Source organism: Komagataella phaffii, chromosome 3 (genome assembly GCF_000027005.1).
Source record: "Komagataella phaffii GS115 chromosome 3, complete sequence".
NCBI classification, from domain to species: Eukaryota; Fungi; Ascomycota; class Pichiomycetes; order Pichiales; family Pichiaceae; genus Komagataella; species Komagataella phaffii.
In genome coordinates, this window is record NC_012965.1 from 711,778 (window position 1) to 730,346 (window position 18,569).

Below are 18,569 nucleotides of genomic sequence, written 5' to 3' on the forward strand. Positions count from 1 at the left end.
TTTAATTAATCTTTAATCTTTTGCCAAAACACTGCCCAGCAGTTGTTTATCCTCTTTAGGAGCTATTGCTTGAGGCGCTACTGCTTGAGGCGCTGTAGACTGAGTAACTGTCTTTTTTTGAGTGATATTGCCCGTTGAGGTACTAGTAGTTGCCTTCTTGGACACTTTTTTTCCACGAGAGCTGGTCCCTTGAGTTCCTTTTTTGAGTGTGCCGTCTGCCCGTTCTATTCTTGCCATTTGACCTTCTTCAATCAAGGGTCCATAATAGACAAAAAATCCGTCCTTTGTAGCAGCTCTCTCCTCCTCAAATTGCAGTTCTGAATCGTCAATGAACGGATCCATTATGTCGTACTTACCAATTTTTCTATTTTGGTTTCGAAGTCGTCGCTCAGCATCATTATAGTCTTCTCTAATGGGAGCCGCAACTGGTGTTTTGGGAATCGCAGGAGGAGGAGTAGCTACTTCTTTGGTGTCGGTTTCTGTCTGTTCATCGTCCTCCGCTATATCATCGTCATCCTCGTCAGATTCGACCACGAATTTGGCATTTGGATGCATAGCCTTAAATCCATACTTTTCTTCGCAAACTTTCATGAGGTTGAACACCAGTTGAGCCGATCCAGGATTGGGTTTGTCGGAATCGGATAAAAGAATATTCAAAGCAACCACAGGTTCCTCAGCTGGTATATTCTTTCCTTTGATTGATTCAGTGTCCAAAAGTGATGGAACGGGTAGCTCTACCAGTGATTTCTGCTGTGTAGTACTGGTAGCAGTGGAATTCGTTTTCTTTTCGTCCACAGAAGTAGAACCTTGCAACTTTGGTCCTATTGCCGCCGTGTTCGTACCTCCCGTTGTAGCAGATATTAATTTTGGCGTTGTATTTTGACTTTTCTTTTTTGGTCTTGTAGGTTGTTTCGTAGGCTGTTTCGTGGCATTCTTGGTGGTAGACTTTACGCTAGGCGTTTTCGAAAGAATAGGAGGAACCGGTTTAGTCGCCGTTTCTGCTGATCCTGCTGTTACTGCTGTGTCTTTACTTGTAGTCGTCTTTTGTTTTCTCTTTTTTGGTTCAGGGCCAGTTGGAGTCGACGGTGCTTTTGTAGAAACAAGATCCTCCTTTTCAGGTGACTTTCGTTTCTGAGCTATCGGTTTGGGGCTAGATTGCGTTGACTCCCATATTCTTGCATGCTTGACTGGCTCTGGATTGCTCGTTAATTCGTGGATGGATAATGCAGTACTTGGAGGACGGGGAGCTATAAGTAACCCACTGGAGAACGCAGTGATTTCAGGATCAGGAGGGTTGATAATGCTGGCCAGTGATATTTTGGATGACTTCAACTTGGCAGGTGGCAAATTATGATCAGTGGTAGCTGGTTTTGTTTCTGACTGAACTTTGTCCAGAGGGTGGTTTCGATCAGCTACATCCAAGTTAACCGGAGGGCAGATGAAACCATTCCCCAAATTGAACGTATTGAACGAGTCTAACCGGGGAGCAGTCGAAGAATTAATGCTCGCCGGCTTCTCTGAGGAATCCTGCTGTAGCTGACGGGAGGGTTCCTCAGACTTGACAGTACCAAGCTGTGAGTTCATTTGGTATAGGAAGAAAAAAAGAACACTAAATGACGAAAGGCTCGATTTTGTTTCTCCAACATTATGTCAGATTCTTTGAAATTAGACTACATTACATCAGCTTCATTTATCTATATACAGAGATACTGGAACGAACCAGATGTACAAACGAAACAAATGACTAACTAAACCAGGAAGATAGTCACTAGTTCTTTGGCTCTTCAGAACCAGATGAGGAAGCGTTGTCCTTGTACATCTTCTCGAACAACTTCAAAGAAGCGTTTTGAAGGTCTTCGGTCTTCTCTTTAACAGTGGCAGCTTCGATAGCCTCGCCACTGTTAACCTTGGCAATAATCTCCTTTAACTCAGAGATCTTCTTGGAAATCTCCTCGGCCTCGGTCTTGTCAACCTTATCCTTGAACTCGTTCAAAGAGTTCTCAGTATCGTTACACAACTGGTCAGCTCTGTTGGCAGTCTCAATAGCCTCCTTTCTAACCTTGTCCTCTTCGGCAAACTTCTCAGCGTCGTTGATCATCTTCTCGATTTCAGATTCGGAAAGACCAGAAGAACCAGCCACAGTAATAGAGTTGTCCTTACCGGAGGCCTTGTCCTTAGCAGAAACGTTGATGATACCATCTGCGTCAATGTCGAAAGTGACCTCAATCTGAGGAACACCCTTTGGAGCAGGTGGAATACCAGCCAAAGTGAAGTTACCGATCAATTTGTTGTCACGTACCAACTCTCTCTCACCTTGGAAAACTCTGATTTCAACAGAGGTTTGACCAGATGAGGCAGTAGAGAATACTTGAGATTTCTTGGTTGGAATAGTAGTGTTTCTTGGAATCAGTCTAGTGAAGACACCACCCAAGGTCTCGATACCCAAGGATAGAGGAGTGACATCCAACAATAGAACGTCCTTGACCTCTCCAGACAAAACAGCACCTTGAATGGCAGCACCAATTGCAACGGCCTCATCTGGGTTAACAGCCTTGGAAGGCTCCTTACCGAACAGCTGCTTAACTGTTTCCACGACCTTTGGCATTCTGGTCATACCACCAACCAAAATGACTTCAGAAACATCAGAGGTTGACAAGCTGGCATCTTTCAAAGCCTTCTTAACTGGCTCAACGGTTCTCTTGATAAGTGGATCAACCAATTGCTCCAATTGAGATCTGGACATCTTCAAGTTAATGTGTTTTGGGCCAGAAGCGTCAGCGGTGATGAAAGGCAAGTTGACTTCAGTAGAAGCGGCAGAAGACAATTCGATCTTAGCCTTCTCGGAAGCTTCTCTGATTCTTTGGATAGCCATTCTGTCGTCGTGCAAGTCAATACCAGATTCCTTTTTGAAGGCGTCAACAATGTATCTGACCAAAGCAATGTCAAAGTCCTCACCACCTAGATGGGTGTCACCGTTGGTAGACTTGACTTCGAACACACCGTTATCAATGTCCAAGATGGAGATATCGAAAGTACCACCACCCAAATCGAAAACGGCGACAACGTTAGCATCAGTCTTTTCCAGACCGTAAGCCAAGGCGGCGGCAGTTGGCTCATTAACAACACGAGCAACATTCAAACCAACAATAGCACCGGCATCCTTTGTGGCCTGTCTCTGAGAGTCGTTGAAGTAAGCAGGGACGGTAACAACGGCATCCTTAACTGGCTTACCTAAATGGGCCTCAGCGGTTTCCTTCATCTTGTTCAGAACGAAACCACCAATTTGGGAAGGCGAATATCTTTCACCTCTGGCCTCCAGCCAAGCATCACCATTGGTGTGCTTGACGATCTTGTATGGAACTTGCTTGATATCTCTTTGAACTTCAGCGTCCTCGAATCTTCTACCAATCAATCTCTTGGTGGCAAACAAAGTGTTCTCTGGGTTGACAACAGCCTGTCTCTTGGCAGCAACACCAACCAGTCTCTCACCTTCCTTGGTGAAAGCAACGACGGAGGGAGTGGTTCTAGCACCTTCAGCGTTCTCAATGATCTTTGGGCTCTTTCCCTCCATGACGGCAACGGCGGAGTTGGTGGTACCTAAATCGATACCGATAACTTGACCGGAAATCTTAGCATTGGAGTTGTATCTCACAGCTTGCAAAGCAGCTCGTGAAACAGGAGATCTGATGTTCCTAGAAAAATTTGAAAGCATTCTGTATCAGTGTCTAACAAACAAATGATAGAAAGAAAGAAAAATTTCACTTATATGTTAGTTTTCGTCGAACTTGCTGGAACTTTTTCTCTCCTGTGATGTTTGGGTCTCTGCGCTATTACCCGGCGAACAAGGTATTTCCGAAACCGATCTCGCAAAATGCTACTTAAAATCCAATAAGGCAATAATAAGCCTTCGTTACGAATATTCAGACTGATGAAGCTAAACTGTGGTTACCACGAACTGGTTGTCGAAGTTGATTGGTCTCAGATTGCATCCTGGCCGATGGTTTTAGGAAAAACGTGAGCTACCTGTTGAATAAGTTTGGTCATGCTCGTCCTCAACCTTCTGGACTTGAGCGATTATCCTCGGCATTTGGCACTGTCAAACACCGTGTACCCGATCTTGTCTTTGATGGATTTTTGGAGCTTATATAATACCTTAAGCGTTAAAAACTGTGGCACCAAATTTTTATGCCCCACATTGTTAATAATCATACGGTTGGTATTTAAAGCCAACTGCCCCCGAAAGTTTTTCTCTGAATCAAAAGAAAATCTTTAGCAATGCCAGGAACTAAAAGCCTACCAGTTATCGACTTGAATTTGGCTCTATCCGAGGACACTAAACCGAAGCTTGTGGAGGATCTTAGACGAGCCCTTACCGAGGTGGGATTTTTTTATGTGATTAATCCTCCTATTGAAAACTTTCCCCAGCTTATCAACGGAGTCAAAGAACAAGCTTTCAAATTCTTCCACGACTTGCCTGCCGATGAAAAGGACAAAATTGAGATGATAAATTCCAAGCACTTTTTAGGCTATACCCGCCTGGGAAACGAAGTTACGTCAAATAAAGTCGATATCAGAGAGCAAATAGATTTGGCCACTGAGCTACCTGCTCCAAAGATTGCTTCCCATGATGAAATCTGGAAGAACATTGAAGGACCTAATTTGTGGCCCAATCAGGAACTACTGCCCGATTTTAGACCTACTATCGAGAACTATCTAGAGAAAGTGTATCAATTTTCTCAATGGTTCAGTGAGTTGGTACGTGAGGCACTACAGCTCCCTGAAGGCGCTTTCAGTAAGTACTTCAAACCAAGACAACAATGTAAAATGAAACTCATCAAGTATCCAGAGTATAAAGATGCAGAGAGTAGGTTGGACTTACTTCCAGAGAATGAAGGCGTACCGCTGGACGAGACTCAAGGATGTGGACCTCATAGAGACTCCGATTTCTTGACTTATTTGTTCCAGGCCACTGCTCACGAAGCATTGCAGGTTCAAGATATCTACCATTCTGGTGAGTGGATAACTGTGCCTCCAATTGAAAACAGTCTAGTCGTTAATGTTGGACAGACTTTAGAATATCTGACCAAAGGCGTATGCCATGCCACCATCCACCGTGTAATCACTCCCAGAAACGGTTCCGGTGATCGTCTGTCGATCCCAGTATTCCAAACTATTGACGTAAACTGTTACAAGTCACAACTAAAGGATATTCCCCAGGAGTTACTTGATCTGAGAGACAAAAGAGACAAAGAAATAAAAGGCGAAGCCATCGGGTACCAATTCAGCGTTGCTGATGACACTTCAGAGGACGTCAGACCAGTTGGCTGGACTGTATTCCAAAACAGACTCAAGTCCCACAGAAATGTTGCCGCTAAATGGTATCCAAAAGAGTACAAAGATACTATGAAGCAAATAGGTGTTTTTTTGGCTTGAAATAGTCGATACTTGTTGACTGTGATACTAGTCTGTGCTTTGGTCATATAGCAGGGTAAATAATTATAATTCGATAAATGTAATAAACCACGTGACTCAAGACATTATAATTAGAGTCAGAAACCGAACTTCTCTAGAGCGCCAATAGCATGGATTTAGAGTCAGAAGCCAGCTTGTTGAAGAAGGTAGTTAGGCAAACGTTCAACGCTTTATCCATCCATTTTTCGAAAAGCTTTAATGCTCCATACCTCCATTCACTTTCACCCCACGTTGATAGGTTATGTGGGTTTACAGTCTCCTTAGACCACTACTTGAAAATCTATAACATGAATGATAGTATATTTGAGCTAACAATCACTGACGAAGGAAACTATATAATCAATTTCAGCAAAGATATGCAAGGGATTCCTAACCTTTCAAGAATACGGCTTATCAAAAGCCGTGTTGAGCTGTTCAACGCCACATTAGACTCGTACCTTCAATCTCATTCTACCATTTCAGCATATTCCACAGCTAGATTGCCTGTCATTCCAGATCCATACACTATAGACTACACAAAGAAATCAAACACAAAGAAAAGGCTACGGAATGACAGCGCAAAATTCAACTTCAAAGAAAGGAAAGTTGAAACGTCTAACTTCGGGGACTACAAGATGTCCGTATTGGATAGAATTCGACTCAAAGAGAAATCGACCAAAGAAACTTCCTCCAGAATGGAAGAAAAATTAAAACATGAAAACTATGTCCGAAGTCAAATGTTGAAATTCTACGAAATTCTTTACCAACTATCCCCCAAGCCATCTAGCAAAGTTACCCTAAAAACCTTTTCAACAAAGCAACTAATTTCCACTATTCAGGACTCAATAAGTTTACCCTTAAGCGATTCAATCTGCCTAGATGTGCTAATCAAGTTGTGTGATACCCTCAATCAGCCGGAAAAACTATCCATCATAGAAAAGAACGCAATCAAGGTCGTAAAGATATCACTTCTAGACAGAGAAGGTGATCACAAAATTATATCTAGCCACAATCCACATCATCACTAAATTTAATCAACTCTATAATATTTAATTCCAAAAATACATGATACAACAGTATGGACACCTAAATGTTCTTCTTGATCTCAATCTCCTCCTCATCCTCGTCGTGAATAGCAATGTCGCTTGCTTTGAAATCACTGAAGAAATATTTGAGCACTTGCTCAATGAAAAAACAAAGTCCAACGTCTAACAAAATGCATGAAGTAAGTTTAGTTTTGAATAACTTGTCCATAGGCACAAATTTCATACCTTGGTTCAGTTCAGGGACAAACTCAGTTGCTCCACTGATGCACAAAAATGAAACTCCTACTAGACCATAATACATTCCTTTATTCTCAGAAATTGACTCTCTAAAAGGTTTACCTTGGTAGTTAACAGCAAATGTGGCAACCTGTTGAGCTAATTGCAACAGGAAAATAGCCGTGTTCAACAATGATGGCTTGAACTCCTTCTCTAAATCGACTTGAGGCTCTCTTGGCTCCAACTTGTAAATTTCAATTGCGATATAGATCAAGGTGATAATGTGGACAGCAAATTGACCAATAATTGATCCCATGATATAAATGTTAAAAATTCCAGGTTGGGGTCTTTGTTTAGACAATTTCTCAATTGGCTTACCACGAGAAATTGAAAGGAAGCATACAGATAACAGCATTCCACTTACGGTGGCTTGCATATCACCAAACTTGATTCCAGCCAAGTACAATACAGACAAGGAATAAGCGCTAATCAGACAATTCAATGCCAAAATTTTGTACATTTGAATAGTCGACACCAAAGCACATCTTCCCTGGCGAATAACGTGGGTGACTGTGTTGACATTAGCTAGTTTGGAAGTAAATGGAGCTGCAACTGAAGCATCACCCAATTTCAGGGTCGGGGCCTCCATCTCCTCCTCTAGATCAGTCATTGACCCAGTAAGAGAATCAGCTAAGCTCGAAGCATTCAAAGATGCTCCCACTGCAGCAGATACTTGTCCGTCGTTGGCAGCAGCTACCGAAGCACGGATTTCATCAGTGATTGTCTTACCATTCTTCTCAAGTGCAGTTAAGTAGTGGGGATTCAATGGTCCAGGTGGGTATAAATGGGCAATCAAAGGGGGAACCTTGGGTGGAGGAGAGTTCCATCTCTTCATCAAATCAACCTGCTTCTGGTACATTTTTTGAATGGCTTCAATCTTCTTGTTTTCCTGGATCTTTTTCAGCGATTCTTCCGTACCATTTAACAGTGCAATACCAACGTGTGCCTGTTTCAAAGCACCAACATCGTTAGTACCGTCCCCACACATCAGTGTCTTATAGCCCATCTCCTTATAGGAATTCAAGATAAATTCCTTTTGAGAAGGTGAAACTCTGGCAAACACCCAAGTGTGTCTAATAAGCTTCGTCAATTGGGGATGATCCATTAACTTAGCTAAAGCATACCCAGTTAGGCAAATATCACTCTTATCAAAAATGCTCTCATCAATCTTGTCCGTGGACGAGAAAGGAATGAGCTCACTTTCATCAACACTTCTCCAGATTAGTTCGTGGTCCCCGTGATGGGCTTCAGGCAAATCAAGGATAAGTGTAGGTCGTTTGGAAATTTCAACTTCCTTAGCAACATGGACCGCGGTTAGTGGATTGTCACCGGTGATCATAACACATCTGTGGCTTGACTCATTCAACATTCTGATTGTCTCGATAGCATCTCCTTTCATTGGGCAATGGAAAACAATGAAACCAGCAAACAATAGATCAGTCTCGACTTCTTCTCTGGTGAATTTTGTAATCTTGTTCGATGATAAATTGTCTGGTAATGGTTTGTAGGCCAAAGCCAACACTCTCGACCCAGCTCTAGTGAAAGTCTTGTAAGTATTCTCGTAATGTTTAGGGGCATCAACTAGTCTTTCTTTGATGGTTTCAGGGGCACCCTTCACGGCAACAAAATTTTTCTTATGTACAGTGGCAATAGAACTAGATCTCTTCAAGGCAGAAGAAAATTGAAATCTTCTCAGAATTTTAATTTTCTCCTGTTTCTTTCCATCGGTTTTGTACAATTGGTCTTTATCACCTAGCTTCCATCCAGCAGCCTTCAATGTTGCCTGTTCCATTGGGTCACCAACAACTTCTCCATCGTCCAACTTAACCAATGCGTGAGCTGCTCCGAGAACGTGCAAAGTTTCTTCGGGAACATCGTTTGGTTTCTTCAAAGAGTGTACATCGGATTCATCAAAGCCAGCCAATCCTTCGAAAACAAGGTCCTCGGCTGTTAACGTTCCAGTTTTGTCAAAACAACAAACGTCAATTCTTCCTGCAAGTGGAATCCTAAAGGGTTCGGTACAGTAAACATAGTACTTACCCAAAGAGGCCAACGAGGAATTAACTGCCATGGTCAGTTCCATAGGGAGTTCCGGAGGAACAACTGAGGTTATCACCATTATACAGTCCAAGATCAACTTAGATTGAATACGACCCATTTTACTACCTTCGACCCAAACATACCATGAAGCAACAATGGCAAACACTAGCAGAAACAAAATGAAGAAGAATGCCTCCTTGTTGGCGACACTCATTCTCTCACTGGAAAATATCATAACACGAACCAAAGAACCCTGGGAAGTTTCAAAACCAATCTTAGTAACAATAGCTAAAGCACCACCGTCTGGAGCAAGAGGAACAGATGGATCTTCTGGACTGGACACTTGAAGACATGATGTACCTCCGTGTAAAATTGAGTTCTTATCTAGACCTTCAGGGTCAAACGAATCAGTTGCTGGTCTCAGTTTGATGGACTCTTTCAACAAGGGAGTCGATTCACCTGAAAGCATAGCCTCATTGACAATACAAGATCCATCCACAAGGATTAGATCACAAGGAATAGCGCTATCTTCAGCTGTGCGAGTAATAGAAACCAAATCGCCTGGAAGCAAATCGTCACTTTGAATGTTGACCCAGGTCTTATTACGGAAGACATAAATGAGATATGGTTTTATACCCATACTGTGGAACTCATTCATGGTGGATCTTCTCTGGAAAACAGTGGTACATTCAAAGGATACCAACATGAACAACGAAAACAACGAAAAATACCACATTTCATCCATGCACCATAATGCAACGGAAAAGATTTGGAACACAAAAAATGGAGCAACAGCGTGTTCTTTGAACAACTCCAAGAATGTTGGAATTGGAATGTCAAACAAGTTTTTACCATACAATCTCTGCATCTTTGATAGTGGGCCACTTAGTCCTGTGGATTCTTGGAAAACACCAAGTTGAGGGTTCTCATCAACAATAAACTGGGGAGGAGAAAATACATTATCCGAATGAAGCAGATGTCTTCTCTTCTGGTAAAGAAATGAAACCTGAGTCTCTCCATCCTCAAACTTGTCTGTTCTAATCTCACAAATCTCACCTAATCCAGTGTTTGGTGCAGGTGTGATTCTGATATGAGTAGCCTCAGAAATCTTATCGACAGGGTTATACTGGAATTTTGCTCTAATATTCAAATTCCAATGAGGCATTAACCAAAACAGAAGTTGTAAGGAAAGAATTGTTCCAAAGTACACAAAAGTCCATTCTGGACCTTTGATATACTCATCGTAATGGTTGAAATAGATATTGCCCCAGATGGGATATATTATGGTCCAAGGCCAGACGTATGGCCTGGCCACAAGAGCTTTCGGAACTAGCAACTTTGCATCAAGCACCGTTGGGTTGTTCACAATAGATGACATACTGGGTATTGAAATCTAAAGTCTGTACAACAGGTTTAAGGATGATGATAATTAGAGGTGAACAACCAGGTTTTTTTTTCTCCAGCACTACACCACGGTGGCGGAATGTGATTGAGAGCGCGAGAAGTCCCCCTCCCAAGAGTGGAAGGTATTTTGTGACATCATTAGCGAGAAGAGTGAAAATTCCTGGTAGGAGATCGAATCAATTATTGTCATCGTGTGTTAGGCGGAGAATTGTTCTCAGATACAATGTCAACACTTAAAGAACGAAAAGAGGAGTTTGTTTCCGATCTTACAGGAGGCTCAATCTCCGAAATATACGTAGTTACTTTTGTGTCATTGGTAAGTAAATGAGATTTATCCACTGAAAGTTTATCTAACAATCTAGTTAAGTTATATCGCTTGGTGCTGGCTTAAACAGAGAACCAGTGTATTTGACACAAGAAGTATACTGGGAAGTCTGCTTGATTTTGCCCTCAATTGGAATAGTTTGCTGCTCTCCATCACACTATACAGTGCCAGACCTTTAACGCTGAACGTGCTTATCATCTTGCCATGCCTTGCGCTCAGCTTCATCAAGTGGAAGAAAGGGAATGAGCCTAGTAACAGACACATTAGAGGAGCCTTGTCTCTTCAATCGCTGTCAGTGAAACAGTTTCTTCCTCATAAACCATTTATAACTGTTTATCGGTCGCAAATGATGGTCATAACCTGTCTTGCCATTTTGGCCGTGGACTTCAAGATATTTCCAAGGCGATTTGCCAAGGTTGAGACTTGGGGAACAAGTTTGATGGATTTGGGCGTTGGTTCTTTTGTCTTTTCAATGGGGCTAGTGAGTTGCCGCTCCGTATTAGCTGCAACTTTTACAAAATCCAAAACATTCACTGCCTCCCAGCTTATTCACACGTTGGTCGGAGTCACTCCAGTTTTTGTTCTTGGCCTGTTCCGGTCAATATCTGTTAAATCTTTGGATTATCAGGAACATGTCACTGAATACGGTAAGCATTGGAATTTCTTTTTTACCTTAGGCTTTCTTCCACCTATTGCTGTTTTACTGTCCCCATTGACAAAGTTCATCCCGCACTTTTGGTTAAGTTTACTGATTGGTGGTTTCTACGAGTTTATCTTGGTAAACACCAATCTTTTGCACTATATTTTACTGGCTCCAAGAGTTGACCTGATCAGTGACAACAAAGAGGGAATTTTCAGTTTGTTCGGTTATCTTTCTATCTTTCTGGGTGGACAAGCAACCGGATTATTCCTTCTTCCAGTGTGCAAAACTAGAAACAATTTGTTTTGGCCGAGCTCCAAGAATGAAGTGGTTCGTTTTCAATCATCGCCTCACCCTTTCAAATTATTATCCCTTTCAGTTTCACCTTTTCAAGGCTTAGTGTACTTGGCAACCTTCTATCACGTCTCATTCTATGTCATAAACACATGCTACATTTATACTGTCAGTCGAAGAGTTGCCAATCTTCTCTACATTTTGTGGGTTTGTGGCTACAACACAACGTTCTTGGCGGGTTATGTACTAGTAGACCAATATTTTTGGCCGAACAGCGATGTCAAGTTTACAGACCAACCATTGACTCCTCTTCAAGAAGAAAGATACAACAACGTTTCCAAATTGATATATGTGCAAAGAACCCCTCCAATATTGCACGCTTTGAACAATAATAGTTTGTTGATATTTTTGGCTGCAAATTTGTCAACAGGTGTTATCAATATGGCATTGAACACTTTGGATTGCACTGATGGAAAAGCTATTGTTGTTCTGATAGGCTATGAACTATTCCTTGCATCGTTATCTGGTCTGCTTCTGTATTTTAACATTGTTATTCGTTGAGTGGTGAGACATATTTCAGGCGCTCCCACCAGTACAGAACCCATTTACCCCACATGAAACTTTTTTCTTCATTTGTGTCCTACCACTACAAAGAAACACCGCACAACTCTATTTGTATTCTTCCCTCTGTATCAATGAAGAAAAGAAAGATAAAGAATAGGATGACACATCTTTTTTGACTTGACAAGGATCTGCCATTTTTGACAACGAGTCTGTTCTCTACTAACCTATTTCCAGGAACCAAAACCGTTATGTTGATAGACACGACACTGTAGCATTATGTATCCTGTTTATTTTCGAAACTTTTCGGTGTATCCTGGCTAGCTTGTATCAAATGATCTGTATTGTTATATGTATCAATTATGTTACATCACATTGCATTATAAACATTACGGGACGACAATTGTTGTCCATTCCTTTGAAATGTGTTTATTAGTTTTTGATGGCTACTCTAATCTCAACTAGTTATGGTAGTGGCAAGAATTTCGAATAACTGCTTGATATAAAAGTGACAGCTGAGGGCTCTCTTTTTGTAACGAGCATATTTTGGGTGGTAAAGTATAGCATATCTACAGGGGGACATTTAAAGATGATATTCTCGATCTTTGAAAGTATCCATACGTTTAAAGAACATGTTTCATCCAATGGTTCACCATAACCAATGTTCTTATTACAAGTAATTATCTGTTTCATTATATCGTACAATTTTTATTGGCAGTTCAAAATAGTCAATCATGGTTTCCAATTCGGTATGTGTATTTATTTTTCGTGTTACGGTCATTTTGTTTTGATTCTTGTCTTTCGAATAAAAAAGGACATTCTCAGTCATTTACCTGTTCTTTATTTCTCTTCTTTTCGTCATTAGTGTGATAAACCAGTAGCAAGTCACGTCAATTGTATTGGGTTATTCTGTAAAAAGTTTAGCTCTTCCTTGATGAACATACATAAATCTTGAGGCTTCACGTTAGCGTTCTCCAAATATTTCAAGTTGAAATCTGGGTACTCACAAAAGTATTCATGAATGATAATCCATTGACGGAGCTCAAAGTCAAATGAAAGTCCTGTTTGGTCCGCATACATTCTTATCCTTGGTTTATGAGTGTCTTGATCTACAAAAAGATAGTTGTGAAGCTTCAATCCAAATGGGTCTAGTTTTGGAAAGTTTGAGTGTATAAACATGATCTTAGATCTGTCCTTGGTGAAATGACTCTGAAGCTGATGCTCATCAAAAGTTTTGCGAAAGAAAAATTTTGGTATTAATCTGGATAGTAATCCGGGTTTGTCTAGCTCCGACTGTTCAAGTTTGTTGACCCTTGAGCCTTTATGAGTCTTTAAAAATGTTTGTAAGTTTTGATAATCTACGATTGGGTCGTATTGCAGCATACCGCAACCCTGATATGCAGATTGGTCAGGCTTCCAATATCCAATGACGTCCACACCTTTCTTGATGTTGTAAAATGGTAGTTTATAGTAGTTAGCAGCAGCTAAAAAGGTCTCTTTATCTCCTTCTCCGCTTGCTCCTTGGGTGAACAGAGGGTAGTAGTAATCTGGTCCAAAAAAGTTATAATACAAAGATAGAAGGATCGTTTGGCAATGTTTGGTCTTGGATATTAGTATTTGGCCAGATTCTGTGGAACCATCTGGAATTGCCCCTTCCCTATCATGCAAAGGAATATCGGTAAAGGGATCTTCCGAACTAGAGGTATACAACGAGGGGTCAGTGTAGGAGTCAACAACATGCCTTACTCGTTCAGAGCCCAACTTGATGCCAGCAATCTTATAGTAATCAGGATGGGTAACGCGCCTCCAGAAATCAGGCCACAACACTAATCCCGTCCGTTGAAAAACCTCTGAATCAAATATGGGGTCTGGATTTTCAACAATGATGTTATCAGAGTCTACTAGTAGAACCTGCTCAAAAGAGGAGGCCAAAAGCGCTAATGACTTAAACTGGTACCCTTTGAGATGTCCAGATTTAAGCAGATCAATTCCCACAGTCTCCTGCAAAAGAACGCAAGTAGCATTCAACTTTGGTAGTATCTCTTCACATAATTGAGGTTCATATTCATGTGCAAATGGGATTATCAACTCGACAGGTACTTTGGATCCTGTTTTCCTAAGGTTTTCGATAGAAAGTAATGATAACCAGGAAAACTTTTGACCACCAATAAATACAATTCCTGTCCCATTATATGCATTCGCAGGAAAGGAAGGGGGAAACGCCTTTACCACGGCGCTGTGGGATTTGGACAATGAGGCAATAAAAGAGGGGCTCAACTGCAACGAGTCCCGGAGATACGCTTCAGAAAGAATAGGCAGCGAAGGATCGGTGTCATGTAAAGCAATGTTGATGATTCCACTTTTACCGAACTTTCTCTTGAGTGCGTTTTCGTTAGGTGTGGGATCACGAGGATTTTCAATTGGCATAGCAGGTTTGTTGTTGATTATAATCGAAAGCACGTTCTTGTAAAACTTGCGTAACTCAACTAGACTCTTCTCTCTCTGGGGAGATCTCTTCGGGAAATTAATCATTGCAGCTTGCTCGTCTTCTTCGATGGCAGTGTCATCTGTAACCTCATCGGAATTAGGTTCTTCGGCTACACCTCTGAGTCCCGCAGCGAGCTTTCCATTGCGAAACTGTTCCTGTAGTAACTCGTTATGGCTATTCATGTTGTCTATGATATCATACTCGTCATATCTGCTGTATTGCCGATCAAAAAACTCTTTGTTATCCGCATAAAAGCTCCTGATGGAAGACTGATGAGCTGAGTTTTTGGCTCTAAATTGCAAACCAAAAAAGTAAACTATCAACAGTAAGACAACCCATATAAGTAATTTTCTTACCTGCCTCCTCTTTCCAAACATATTGGGAAGTTATTGTGAATGCAGAATGCGGATGGAAATTAGTGGAGCCGTATACGTCAACTTATATGGGATCGGATGGTTCTGAGATGTGGAAATGGTGTTAAGACTTCCATACAAATTGGGTAAGAGACGACAATTGGGGTGGAGAAGATGTGGAGTAGAGCAGAGAGCAAGCTAAACAACGTGCACAGTCCATGGAAAGTTTACCCCAACGAGGGCGTTACAAAGACGATTACGGCAACCTAGGTGAATAACAATTGTGTTCTACGACAGCACGTGTTTTTCTGTTGAGAGCGTTCAAGAGGCCTTCGCTCGTTAACAGTAAACATGTGGAACCAAACCAACTGAAATGAGGGTCCCTTGATCGGATGCGGCTTTAACATGGATTTCGAAATTTCATCTCGCGCCTTTCTGGCGCAATTGCTTCGGTCAGTTCGTAAAGTATATATAAGAACAGCCTGTCAGTATTGAAACCATCGTGTCAAGCGCGTTTTTTGTCCAATGTGACAATTTGACAGTTGTCGCACTCGAATTGAATCGGTCGTACATCTCGTTTACACTCTAAAAATTGATACGCGCGCCTGGTAGATTTGTCGTTCCCATCGTTTAGATAGTGAAAACCTATAATATTCAGCTTTTAGAAGGTCAACTTTACTCTACTCAACACTCGTTTATTACCGAAAATGACTACCTCTACAACTGAACAAGAAAGCCAGCCACTTGCCCCAAAGAACTATGAGCAAGATAGAGAATTTGCAAAGGCTTTGCACGGCAAGGATGCCGCTAAGAAAACCGGTCTCGGAGCTTGGGTCACAAAGGACGCCTCAGCCCAAGAAGTAGCGGTCGATGGCTACTTCAAGCACTGGAATGGTAAGACTGATCAGGAAGCTGAACACTCAAGAAAGAGTGATTATTCGGAGCTGACCAAGCATTACTACAACCTGGTTACTGATTTCTACGAGTACGGTTGGGGTTCTTCGTTTCATTTTTCTAGATACTACAGAGGAGAGGCCTTCAGACAGGCTACCGCTAGGCACGAACATTACCTGGCCCTGAAAATGGGTATCACCGAAAACATGAAAGTTTTGGACGTTGGATGTGGTGTCGGTGGTCCAGCAAGAGAGATTGCCCGTTTCACTGGTTGTTCTGTCGTTGGTTTAAACAACAACGATTACCAGGTTGAAAGAGCAGAATTCTATTCCAAGAAATACAACATGACGAAGCAATTGTCATACGTAAAAGGTGACTTCATGCAAATGGACTTTGAGCCCGAGACCTTCGATGCTGTGTACGCCATTGAGGCCACTGTTCACGCCCCAGTGTTGGAAGGTGTTTATAGTGAGATTTACAAGGTGCTGAAACCAGGAGGAGCATTTGGGGTGTATGAGTGGGTTATGACCGATGCATATGACGAAACAAACCCGGAACACCGTGCCATTGCCTACGGTATTGAAGTTGGTGACGGTATCCCAAAGATGTACAAGAGACAAGTTGCAGAAGATGCACTGAAAAATGTCGGATTTGAAGTAGAGTACCAGAAAGACATGGCAGACATGGACGACGATATCCCATGGTACTATCCTCTTTCCGGTCAATTAAAGTATGTCCAGACTCTGGGTGACATATTCACCATCTTCAGAACTAGTAAGATTGGTAGAACAGTTACCACTGAAACCGTTGGATTAATGGAAAAGTTGGGATTGGCCCCCAAGGGTTCAAGACAAGTTACCAACGCATTGGAAGATGCCGCCGTTAACTTGGTGAAGGGTGGTGAACTTAAGCTCTTTACACCCATGATGTTATACGTTGCCAGAAAACCATTGGATGCCAAATAAATAGACGAAGATAAGTTTTGTAGATGCGCTAATAAAAATATTGAAGTAATTAGAGAAATGGGTAAATGTACAGTGATTGATGCAAATAATAGGTAACGCTCAATTAGTGTCAATTACTCTCACCAATCCCCAAGCAGACCCAGCAGCTATCGAACCAATAAGTACCATCTGCAGACCCTCGCTGACTCTCATCCACAGAGAACAGTCCTCTCCCATTGATATAGCTGTTTTAAGGTATCCAAACCAAAACAATGTGACTCCCATAACAAGAACTGAAATGATCAATCCAGTTTGCACAATAGCCGTGAAAAAATACGGGACCAACGGTACGAAGCCCCCCAAGAAGTATGACAATCCAATCGTTAGAGCACTGGTAACCTGCCTTCCGTCAGCAGGTTCCTCTAAACCTTTTCCGTGTCTAATAATGAAATCAATCATTGCCTTTGGAGACTTTGACAAATCCCTGATTGCTGATTCTGTTGTGGTTTCGGACATACCTATATCAAGGAAAATGTCTTCTAATTCTTCTTCCAGCAGTTCCTTGTTATTGAAAAATAATTGTTTCTCCTTTCGAACTTGAGATTTGTAAAACTCAGATTCAGACCTAGCCGCAAGGAAACCACCAAGACCCATAGAGATGGAACCGGAAACTAACTCGGCCATACCACCAGTAATCACCAACTTGGAGTCCCCTAAAGAAGACAATCCTGCTGTAAGAGCGAACGGTACTGTTAATCCGTCTGAAAGCCCAATAATAATATCTGACATGACTCTTGGGTCTACCTTCTCAAATAAACCCCAAAGGACAGTCTGGTTTTGATTATCCTCGCTGATGTTTTGTGTCTTTGTTGAATTCGACTCTATTTCACTCTCTAATCCCTGCACATCCCGAGCAGCATAGCCGGCATTACCAGTGGAATCCTCCCCTAGTAGAGGCTCGTTTTGGGAATCCGACGTGTTTGCTGGAAAAAGTGATAGAATCGCATTCTTTAATGTGACCACTGCCATTCTTATATGTTAAACGATGTGAATAGTACCTTGTAGGTGAAGTAGGGTGGAGGTACCAATGAAACTTGTTACTTTCTGGTAAATAAGTTAAAGTTTAAAAAGGAAAGGATGCAAAAAATATCCTTGAAGGCAACGAATATTTTGAAATCCCCGATGCCAAATAAATGCTATCACTTAAAGAGCACAATAGAGGTGGAAAAAGAAAAACTTGGTCAAGCTAAGGGTTAGCAAGTTTCTGTTTGTGATAATCAGGGAGAAGGTGTCAGAAAAAACATGATTATGTAAGTGGTGTTAGGAGCCGTTAAAGCATTCTGTCGGCCAATAGCAAGCCCGCCTTTTGTCATCTTTTTGCGGTTTCTCTGTGTGAGACACTAATCACCTTTGTAAGACATCGGGAAAACCGTTGCGCAAAATGAGATAGAGATTGTTCTCGATAGAGGAGCGTAGTAGCCTCTCCAGCCTGCTTTAGCAACATAATAGAAAAGAAATATGCGTTGCCTAGGGAGGCTACGTATGCCCAGCATAAACGAGTGTTTACCTTACTTCGCACGAGCAGTAGCCACTAAGATCATTATAAACTCACCTATTGTCTTCATGCTGTGCTCCGCGTATTTGTCTGTTCAGGGTGTCATTTCTCGTCATGAGAATCTGATTGATGACTATGCGAGATTACCCCTGGATTTTTTTTGATCCCGTAACGCGAACTTGAACATTGACTTTGATATGGCAATGGGCCCTAATATGCCCTAATATGCCCTAAGCTTAACAATTGACTTCTGTTCTCTGGCAGACTCCACAGAAAACTGGTTGACAGGTCTAATTTC

General features: G+C 41.7%; 9 protein-coding genes across 9 annotated transcripts; 4 read left to right on the forward strand and 5 right to left on the reverse strand.

Annotated features, from left to right (window-relative positions):
• Window positions 1-12: 12 nt before the first annotated feature.
• Window positions 13-1,584, reverse strand: PAS_chr3_1182 (uncharacterized protein; the record flags this gene model as incomplete). The annotated part of the gene is made up of 1 exon (XM_002492542.1): window positions 13-1,584. One exon carries the CDS (start codon window positions 1,582-1,584, stop codon window positions 13-15), a length of 1,572 nt encoding a protein of 523 aa, XP_002492587.1.
• Window positions 1,585-1,768: 184 nt separating this feature from the next.
• On the reverse strand, window positions 1,769-3,712 carry PAS_chr3_0365 (Mitochondrial matrix ATPase; the record flags this gene model as incomplete). Its single annotated transcript, XM_002492543.1, has 1 exon — window positions 1,769-3,712. One exon carries the CDS (start codon window positions 3,710-3,712, stop codon window positions 1,769-1,771), a length of 1,944 nt encoding a protein of 647 aa, XP_002492588.1.
• A 563-nt stretch (window positions 3,713-4,275) lies between these two features.
• On the forward strand, window positions 4,276-5,433 carry PAS_chr3_0366 (Hypothetical protein; the record flags this gene model as incomplete). Its single annotated transcript, XM_002492544.1, has 1 exon — window positions 4,276-5,433. One exon carries the CDS (start codon window positions 4,276-4,278, stop codon window positions 5,431-5,433), a length of 1,158 nt encoding a protein of 385 aa, XP_002492589.1.
• A 149-nt stretch (window positions 5,434-5,582) lies between these two features.
• Window positions 5,583-6,479, forward strand: PAS_chr3_0367 (Hypothetical protein; the record flags this gene model as incomplete). Its single annotated transcript, XM_002492545.1, has 1 exon — window positions 5,583-6,479. The coding sequence occupies one exon, from the start codon at window positions 5,583-5,585 to the stop codon at window positions 6,477-6,479; it is 897 nt and encodes a 298-aa protein (XP_002492590.1).
• A 58-nt stretch (window positions 6,480-6,537) lies between these two features.
• PAS_chr3_0368 (P-type ATPase, ion transporter of the ER membrane involved in ER function and Ca2+ homeostasis) lies at window positions 6,538-10,191 on the reverse strand (the record flags this gene model as incomplete). The annotated part of the gene is made up of 1 exon (XM_002492546.1): window positions 6,538-10,191. One exon carries the CDS (start codon window positions 10,189-10,191, stop codon window positions 6,538-6,540), a length of 3,654 nt encoding a protein of 1,217 aa, XP_002492591.1.
• Window positions 10,192-10,440: 249 nt separating this feature from the next.
• On the forward strand, window positions 10,441-12,037 carry PAS_chr3_0369 (Protein involved in the inositol acylation of glucosaminyl phosphatidylinositol (GlcN-PI); the record flags this gene model as incomplete). Its single annotated transcript, XM_002492547.1, has 2 exons — window positions 10,441-10,533; window positions 10,580-12,037. The coding sequence occupies 2 exons, from the start codon at window positions 10,441-10,443 to the stop codon at window positions 12,035-12,037; spliced, it is 1,551 nt and encodes a 516-aa protein (XP_002492592.1).
• An 885-nt stretch (window positions 12,038-12,922) lies between these two features.
• PAS_chr3_0370 (Alpha-1,2-mannosyltransferase, responsible for addition of the first alpha-1,2-linked mannose) lies at window positions 12,923-14,902 on the reverse strand (the record flags this gene model as incomplete). Its single annotated transcript, XM_002492548.1, has 1 exon — window positions 12,923-14,902. The coding sequence occupies one exon, from the start codon at window positions 14,900-14,902 to the stop codon at window positions 12,923-12,925; it is 1,980 nt and encodes a 659-aa protein (XP_002492593.1).
• Window positions 14,903-15,585: 683 nt separating this feature from the next.
• PAS_chr3_0371 (Delta(24)-sterol C-methyltransferase) lies at window positions 15,586-16,737 on the forward strand (the record flags this gene model as incomplete). Its single annotated transcript, XM_002492549.1, has 1 exon — window positions 15,586-16,737. The coding sequence occupies one exon, from the start codon at window positions 15,586-15,588 to the stop codon at window positions 16,735-16,737; it is 1,152 nt and encodes a 383-aa protein (XP_002492594.1).
• A 99-nt stretch (window positions 16,738-16,836) lies between these two features.
• PAS_chr3_0372 (Putative vacuolar Fe2+/Mn2+ transporter) lies at window positions 16,837-17,745 on the reverse strand (the record flags this gene model as incomplete). Its single annotated transcript, XM_002492550.1, has 1 exon — window positions 16,837-17,745. One exon carries the CDS (start codon window positions 17,743-17,745, stop codon window positions 16,837-16,839), a length of 909 nt encoding a protein of 302 aa, XP_002492595.1.
• Between the last annotated feature and the right edge of the window lie 824 nt (window positions 17,746-18,569).